The 9,428-nt window shown below is 35.6% G+C and overlaps 1 protein-coding gene across 2 annotated transcripts; it reads left to right on the top strand.

Moving 5' to 3' along the window:
- Positions 1–209: 209 nt before the first annotated feature.
- On the top strand, positions 210–8,798 carry LOC137746016 (bZIP transcription factor TGA10). Of its 2 annotated transcripts, none has more exons than XM_068486063.2 (11): positions 210–889; positions 1,130–1,260; positions 1,958–2,052; positions 2,229–2,375; positions 2,517–2,588; positions 2,686–2,745; positions 2,909–2,986; positions 3,070–3,145; positions 3,266–3,537; positions 4,815–5,054; positions 8,435–8,798. In XM_068486063.2, exons 1-11 carry the CDS (start codon positions 606–608, stop codon positions 8,588–8,590), a joined length of 1,611 nt encoding a protein of 536 aa, XP_068342164.2. In that variant the 5' UTR covers positions 210–605; the 3' UTR covers positions 8,591–8,798. The 2 variants fall into 2 exon arrangements, with proteins under 2 accessions (XP_068342164.2, XP_088538168.1); XM_088682042.1 differs by having other exon boundaries at positions 324–889; positions 8,423–8,531.
- The last annotated feature ends 630 nt before the right edge of the window (positions 8,799–9,428 follow it).

Below are 9,428 nucleotides of genomic sequence, written 5' to 3'. Positions count from 1 at the left end.
AAGCATAAATTGTTCAACAAAATTAACATATTCGTATATAATTAATTATATTTTCAATTTAACCATGACCAATCCTACTTCTATGTGTTTGCAACAAAAGGTGAATAGTAAAAGTTGAAAACATGCATGGCATGGTCAAGGTAGTTTGGTCATTTCACATGAGGCCGAACGGAATAAGCTATATAGGGAGTGGTTTGGCCCACTTGGACAAGGAAGCCATAAGCTGTTTCCCAATTTAAAATAAACAAAAGTGGTTCTCCCCCATCTCTTCTCAGGTTTTGAGAGAGAGAGAGTATTTGAAGAACCGCTTTATCTGAATATTTGGTTGCAGCAGAAAATAAAGTCGTCTACTTCTTAGAGAGAGAGAGAGGGCTGTGAGAAGGAAAAAAAAAAAAAAAAAAGCCTCGTCTCTTTTGTTTCTTTACATTGAATTCCATTATTTTGTTCCACTCTTTAATTATCAACACAGCTTGCAAGCTCTCTTCAACTCACAACCGACTTCTCTCTCTCCACCTTCCTCTCTCTCTCTCTCTCTCTCTCTCTCTCTCTCTCTACATGTGGATGATGTTCTTGGTAGGAGGAAACGGAAGGCGGTTTTACCATTAATGGGGCTTCTAAGAGGTTTTAATTTTGGAGGAGGAGAAGAAGAAAATAAAAGAGATCAGCAACTCTTAGACACAAAGCTCTTAGCTTCTTCTGCAACACCTACTTCTACATCTTCTTCTTTTCCCATGGCCTCCAGTATTCAAGAAAACAGCAATCAACTTGAACACCAACAACAACAACAACATCATCAAATACAAGATCAGCATCATCACCATCAGCAGCAGCAGATTCAATATGGGATGATGCAATCATCATCCTCCAATATTCCTGCTGGGAACTTCATGTAATTATATATTTATCATCATCGTCAAAGTGAAAAAGCCTAGCTAGCTAGCTAGAGATTAATTAAATCATTCATTTTGTCATCTTATAATATTATTTTAATTCTATTTTTTTTCCATAATATAATATTTACTTAACTTAATTGGTGATATTCTTGCGTTAGCGTTTTGTCTAAGATGTGTTTAGCAGGTGATTATTCCTAATACCATTGATTTTTCATCTTTGTATATATGATCACCAGATCAAGCAAAGACGGTGGAGCTGCTTATGATTTGGGGGAATTAGATCAAGCTCTTTTTCTCTACCTTGATGGACAGTCACAGGACCAGCACAACCCTTCAGTTAATCATGTTCATCATCAAGACCAACGACGTAAGCACCTCTGTCGTTTCATTTCCCCTTCTCTCCCTCTCCCTCTCTCTCTCTCTCTCTCTCTCTCTCTCACTCTAGCTGCATGATTCTCTCTTACCCTTGAGAGAGAAAGATATGGAGGTAGAGAAACAAAGAGAGAACCATCACAAGGGAATATAGTTTTCCCTCTTAGTCGTCTTCAGTCCTTTCTGGGTCAGAAATGGAGAAGAGATTTTGTATGGGTCACAGGGAAAGCGTGTTCAACAAAATTATTTCCCTCTCTCTCTCCCTCTCTCTCTCTCTCTCTCTCTCTCTCTCTCTCCAGTACTTTCTTTGACCGGATCCACAGAGAAAATATACACGAAGGAAAAATGGAAATTCACAAATTTCCATGAAAAACCACCTGTCTCTCCTTTTTTATTTATTTTTTGTTTCTTCTTCTTTGGAGCTTGGTTGGAACCTGACATACATGCAGCAAACCCTCTGATCATGACTTCCTCGCTAGAATATATCCCCACATGTCCTGAGAAAAATGTATCATGACCAATTCAAATTCCAAGTTCATCTGGAATTCCTCCTTTAATAGTATTCTAGAGCTCCCTCGGTTAATTCTTCCTCTCTCTATTTTGTCTAATACACATGAATATTGACCAATTTCTACTTACAAATATATATAGGATTTTTATAGTTTTGAGAATTACTTAATTTTTGTGTGCAGATCCTCATCAAAATAACTCGTCATCTGGAATGAGGCCTCCAACTTTGAATATTTTCCCATCTCAGCCGATGCATGTAGAGCCATCATCAACCCAAGTATCTTACTCTAACCGTTATTGAATTGTAGATATTATATATACTACTAAGTATTTTAGTGCGTTTCTGGTTGGTTATAATGCTATTTTATTTTATTTTATATAAAGCTTATTATTAGCACATTGAAGTATTGAATTATAGTTGTAAAATGGTTTCGTTTGGGTTTGGTAATATAGGCAGCTGGAACGGGATTAGTTTCTTCTTCAAGTAGTGGTTCAAAGAGACCATCATTGCCGTCCATGGAGTTGGCCAACCCACGCAATGATTCTACTGCCCCTCCTCCTCCTTCTGGACCTCCTCAACAACCTGCCAAAGCTATCAAGGTAAGGATCATGGACAATTTAATCAATTATTTACCATCTATATATGAAATTTTTAACGAGAAATAGTTTCTTTAAATTAAGTGAAATTATAATGACTTTGTTTATTTTGTTGTACGTGTGTTTCTTTGAATGTTTTGGCAGCGTGAGGGTAACCGCAAGGGACCAACTACATCAAGTTCAGAGCAAGAAGGACCCAAAACGCCGGACCCTAAGGTGACCTGGGTTCACTTTTTACAATAAAATATTTTCACTTCCTATTTCTTCTCTACAACAATAATTTCCAACGTTTGGTGTGATTATTCCTTTCCAGACTCTGAGAAGGCTTGCTCAGAATAGAGAAGCAGCCAGAAAAAGCAGGCTTAGGAAAAAGGTACTCAACCCGCAGCAATTTTGCTTGTCATTAAACTTTTCTTTTTTTTTTTTCTTTTTTTTTTTTCTTTTTTACTTTTCCATTACAAATTAACAGTTAACCTAGGTTTTTCTAAAAGTTTAATGATCTTAATCTAATTCTTAAACCTTTTTCTTTTTTCCAGGCATATGTTCAGCAGTTAGAGACAAGTAGGATTAAGCTAACTCAACTGGAACAGGAGCTGCAAAGAGCTAGATCTCAAGTGAGTTTACTCTACTAACTAGCAATTTTTTAGTGAATTTGTTTCCTGAACATTTCTTTAAGACTTGGGTTTTGATTTTATAGGGTATGTTCTTTGGAGGAGGACTTGTAGGAGGAGAGCAACAAAACCTTCCTGTTGGTATCAACAACATTAGCTCGGGTAATAAAATAATATTTGTTCCATTTTCACTTTCTCTCTTAAGTTCTGCATCTCTAGCTCAGTATAAAACCCTAATTAAAACCCATCTCCATCTTTCTCTCCTTATTATTTCATTACCAGATGCTGCTGTTTTCGACATGGAGTATGCAAGGTGGCTGGAGGAGCACCATCGTCTCATGTGTGAGCTCCGAGCCGCAGTGCAAGAGCATTTGCCGGAGAATGAGCTGCGGCTTTTTGTGGACAACTGCTTGGCACATTATGAAGAAGTGTTGAACCTCAAAGGCTTGGTTGCCAAGACCGATGTGTTTCATATTGTTTCTGGTATGTGGAAGAGTCCGGCTGAACGTTGCTTTATGTGGATGGGTGGATTTCGGCCCTCTGACGTTATCAAGGTTTGATATTCCTAGCTCATTAACCCCAGAAACTTACAAATACATATCTTTCTCATTAATTCGTTGTTATTCCATAGGAACTATATATATTATTTCCTTTTCGTAAAATTTTCAAATTCATGAAAGAAGTACAACAGTAAATGTGTGACAAGAAAATGACAAAAGGACACAACCAGATTTTATCTACTTGAATTAGGTTACACAACTAGTATGAGGAAAAAATTATTGTTTCTACCATATTGGAAACCCAGATTGAAAACCTTCCTCTTAGGTTAGATCATGCATGCAGCAGTACCATATTGAAAACCCAGATTTTTAAGCCCTTAATTAGGGTTAGCTTAAGTGGTAAGGGAGTCTAGGGTAATAGGTAATTAACGATCACGATAGGTCGGTCTATGTTCAATTACCTGGAATGTAAAAAAGAAAACTTAAGTAATTCTATGCTTAACTAGCTACACAGCAAATTAACTCTAATTACACAAAAATGAAACAAGGTTAATTACGAGAATTTGTTTAGTTATGAATGTTCATGTGTTAGCAGATCTAGTATTCGAAACCCTCCGCTGTAAGAAAACAAAAAGATTATACATGTTCATATGTTAGTAAGAATTCCTCACCCATTTGCTTGGAGAGGTTTGGGAAAAGATAATATTGAGGAAAGATGTGAAGGAGATATGATACTGTAGTACGAGGGGCAGATATCATGATCAAAATTTGAAGTAAGATATATGCATGGGTACATGTACATCAAAGTACTTGTCGGTTGCAGTGGCAAAGAATATGGATCCATCTCAATTCTCATTGCGTGAATATTGTGAATGACGAAAGGTAACGTGAAGGTGTTTCTACTAAAGGGTAGAGTTAGGTGTCATTCCCCAAAAGTCATGTCTGTTACTGTAATTTTTGGTCTCTGAAAAATTGATCCGGGAAAGAGAGTTATACGGGTGTCTTCTTCCTCTCTTTTATTCTTTCTCTCTTTGATGGATATATATACAAAACTTTTGTTTCTATCTTCATCTTTCTCTTTGGTTTCTAGCAAATAATTAAGCAAAAAAAAAAAAAAAAATCACAACCAAGAAAGTTTGGTATTTGCCTATTTGCATGCATAATATTAATTTACTATAATGTCAATAAGTCAAATTATCTGTGAAAGATAATTGACGTTGATTATAATTAGGATCCATAAAGGATCTTCAGTGTAATTTCTTTTCAGTGTTCAAAACACAACTGACTTTGATTATTGATTTTAATTTGCTGTTGTTCTTGATGAATATTAGATTATTCTGAATCAAATCGAGCCATTAACGGATCAGCAACTATTGGGTATTTGTGGGTTACAACAATCCACACAGGAGACTGAAGAAGCTCTCTCTCAAGGTCTTGAAGCTCTCAATCAGTCTCTCTCAGAGACCATAACCTCTGATTCATTGAGCTGCCCTCCCAACATGGCCAACTACATGGGACATATGGCTATAGCCATGAACAAGCTCTCCACCCTCGAGGGCTTCGTTAGACAGGTACACATATGAATGACTACCCACCTATATACAATTTCTTTTATCCTCAAAATTTGGTATCAAGTATTAATTTACAGTTTCTAATATATTATCGATATATAGTCTGACAAATATCGGAAAAAAAAAAAATTAGAGATCAGTACTCCTACTAGCCAATCACTGCCCTAATTGTTTACATCTAATTAGAATTAAAGTTTTAAAAGGTCTTAGGAACTAGTCGGGAGGCAGACAATTAGGATCTAGTGTCTAGACTAGGCATGGGTCTAGGTGGGGCCTAGATGGTTTTTTTTCAATTCTAATTAAATTTATTATATAACATAAAAATAAATGTCTACTTATACTTTAAAAAAATATAAAATTGTATTGGAATACATAAGTTGCAAAATAAATGATATATAAGTTATAAAGTATTAGAGCATATTTTCAACATGAGGAACACGCATTTAATGAGTGTTTATCCAAGTATTCAACAATTCTCTTACAGTTTAATGAACAAATAAAATGCAAAATAGTTATCTATTTTCTATCTAAGTGAGAATCACGATTTAGGCAGCCTAGGCGGTTCTAAGGATTAATCATGACAGTGGTCAGACGCCTAGTGCCTCAACGGGGCTTAGACAGCGATAGGCGGAAACTTTTAAAACACTAATTGAAACTATATTATAGATTATTTTCTTAATTGCATGTTGATGAGGCATGAAGTTGTATCCGTTCGATCTTGACTATGGTACCCTACAAATGATCTTATGAATGGGGGACCTTCAATGATTTTGGTTGGAAACCTACCCCAACACCACGAACCACTCCATATCTCACTCTCATGAGGTGGCTGGTGGATACATGGAATCTATTTATCTGCATGCTTCTTTCTCATGTATTATTTCTTGAAAGGGACATACGTCTCCTTAGGTTTCCAATAAAACTAGCCCATACCATTAAGTTCAAAAGTTAGAACGTACGACATTTAATGCAACGTATATCTGCAAAAGAACACATATCAGCAAAAATGATTAGATCACTAATGACTTCTCTAACATAAGTGAACACCTCTTATCCAGTAATCTTCGTCCAACAACTATTACCTAGTTATAACCCAACCAGCCCACCCCATTATCCAATTATCTTCTTCCCGAATCATCTTCCAGTCCCCCTTGTCGTACGTGCCTTCTTTTTCTTCCTCCTCATTATTTCTTCCTTATTTTCTTCTACTGATCATTCTTCTCCTACTATTTCTTCTTCTTCTAGTCCAGGCGTTATCATTAGCCTTTTGCCTTTGGATTGTGCCTCTTCTTTCTTCTTTATTTCCTCAGTTTCTCTGTAATGTTTTAATCTTGTTATTTAATTGCTCCAGTACGAAGTATGAATTTCTGATTTGATTGATTTATTAGATATTTAGGGATTGAAAGGATTGAAATTAGCAATTTGAGTTTCAGTCTTGAATTTTATTTACTGGTTGTTGTGATTCACAAGTTACTGCCAAAATTCTGACATATTCCTTTCACACTAATCACATTTTGCTTCAAAGTTCAGCCCACCCCAATTTTAAATCCTGGATCTGTCTCGGATCTAGAAAGGTGCATAACTAATGATGTGCTATATTTTGTGTGTTAATAGCGTTGGGTAAAATATTTTGTTTTCATGTACTATTTTTTTTCTTTTCAAAATATGAACCATATAATATTTTTTGGACAATTTTGAATTTGGATCTAATCTAGTTATATTCATCACCCTACCACTCAATCACCTCATGGACTAACCGCATTAGCTTGCTTTCATACTATTTGCGTAAAAATTCTGGAAAAATTGTAGGCTGATTGTCTGACGAACAAAACATTAAGTTGCCCAACAAATATAGCATTTTTATGTGTAACTTTGGGTAAAGAAATAGTTTTTTTTTTTGTTGGAGCATAGACAACTAGTGTGCAGTGTACTGGTACACATATACTCCAACAACAAAAGAGAAAAAAAACACGTCCTGTCAACTTGCAAAGCATAATCTAAGCAAGGGAGAGACCAAGGACCAAGGTCGACCAACCCTCTTATTCCAACCAAACTATAGAAGTATAAAATGAAAGGGCTAGCAAGTGAGAGACCAAGATCAAGGATCGAACTAGATTAGAAAATTAGTAGCCATTGATTTTCTCTGCATTTTTGAACCATCAAATCTGGTTACGTGGCAATAATCCATAATATGCTGGTGTCCACTAAGATCCGTAGACCCATATCTTTGTACGATATCATCGACCTAACCGTTTGACTTGCAAGCCAGCTTAGTCCCTTAACCATAACTTCCTTTTGACCGATTGTTCTAGAGATAACCATAATAGGCTCTTATACATAGCTAGCCAACACACACGTACATATATTAGGGTTTTAGTAGAGAGAAAAATCCCTCCAAATGTCATAAAATAATCTCATACAAATGAGAGTAATGTTTGAGCAAGTAGCGAAGTTCAATTCAATTGAAATGGCTCACCTTTTTGAAAATCAAATTAAGGTCCTATATTTTTAACAGTGATATGATTTTGAATCATTTTATTGGTTTTCAATAATCTTCCAAACAAAATAAATAAATAAATAAATAAAGATCATATATATTCTTATATTCACCAATCTAATCATAGGTGGATTAAGAGAGTAACTATCATGGTTGGGGCATATTAACCACTTCGTCAAGATTCATGTAGCCAATTAGTAATTGACATCTTAACATGCTGATATTGACTAAAATTATTTAGCTTAACACCTTCCCCCCGGCTGCGGGCGGACCAATGATCTCACCCCATACTTCATTAACTTCCTAACTAATGACTTTTTTTATGCTTTAGCTAATTAACCAAGTCGACAATCACTCTTATATATTGTCTATCACAAAGTCAAACTTTTCTGCTTAGGTAAAGATATGAGATGTAATCTCATCTAGTCTAGGTTGATATTCTTGTACCATGTATAATATGTATTTATTTATTCAAATACGTTGCGACAAGCAATTTGTATGACATAATGCAGCACTCTTCATAGTCCTCTGTCCATGAGTGTTCATAGTCTTGTTAAGCACAGTTTCAATCTCAAGCTTAGTTACCCAAGTTGAGATTGAAGGGGAGTACTAAAATATCTGTGTGGTAGAAATTGGTTTATAATTGAACGTTGGAATGAAAGGTTTTACAAGAGTTGGTGTGTAGAGATCGTTATTTTTTTTGGTAAAAAATTTAAGCTCTCTCATTTTCTGCAATTTTTTGCAACTCAGAAGATATACAAGCTTTCACTTCCTTCTAAACATTCATCAACTGCAATTGGATAGCTTAATAGTACCATTTTCAATGTAGTTAACAATATATCTGACGTTTATGTTGATCTAATAATTTAAGTGAAACTTACAGGCTGATAATCTGAGGCAGCAGACGATTCACCGGCTTCAACAAATTCTGACGACCCGTCAAGCAGCGAGGTGTTTGCTGGCAATTGCTGAGTACTTCCATCGTCTCCGAGCTCTCAGCTCTCTTTGGATGGCTCGTCCTCGACAAGATCAGTCATAAATTAGAATATTCGAAGCTACCCAATTCACATCAACTGTAATGGCTAGCTCCAATGCATGTCTCTCTTCTCTGTTAATTAGTTACAGTTTAATCGACTAATGTCATCTTAATATGATATGACATCGCTTTACCTCTTTCCTAGCTAACTAGAGAGATGTATAGATATATAATTAAAAATATACTAAACTCCAAGCAGTTGTAGAATTTACTCCCTCTCTCCCTCATAGATCTTGTTAATTTTTCTTGGGTATGGAAATTAATTCAGAGGGGATATGGTTATATTAGCAGCCAATGCTGACCAAGAAAATAGGGGCAAGAAGAAAAGAAAAGAATTAATTAAGAAAATCGTACATTCGACGACTGGAATGGAAGATGGTCTGGTTGGTGCTTATGTTTTGATGAGTTCGTGTGAAGTAGACACAGAAGAGAAGCCGAGGGTGTTGAAACTTGAAACTCAAAACGTCCAGGTGGCCTTAGTGTTGCTGCCCGAATGAAGAAAAAAGGTCATCTACCACGGTGGATGTCCGTTGTAGATCGAAATTCACCACGAACACACTGCCCATTGGTATTAAGGATGTGGTAAAAAGTTTAGATTTTTGCCACGGCTAAAACGCATTGTCAATTAAATAATAATCACGGACTTCGCCCGTAGTAAATTTTAATCTAACACCACATGCTAAAACCGTTGTGGACCATTAATTAACCATGGCTAATGCCCATTATAAAAAAATTTCTAAAAAAAAACTATTTAATTAAAATATATATATTTTTTTTTTTTTTTTGACAAAAAAACAATATATAAAAAAACCCACAAAATTGCAAATTTACTATAATACAA

This window comes from Pyrus communis, chromosome 12, assembly GCF_041283825.1.
Source record: "Pyrus communis isolate YQ-2024b chromosome 12, ASM4128382v1, whole genome shotgun sequence".
In the NCBI taxonomy this organism is placed as follows: domain Eukaryota; kingdom Viridiplantae; phylum Streptophyta; class Magnoliopsida; order Rosales; family Rosaceae; genus Pyrus; species Pyrus communis.
The sequence above is the reverse complement of the archived record's forward strand: the minus strand, read 5'-3'. Positions and strand labels throughout refer to the sequence as shown.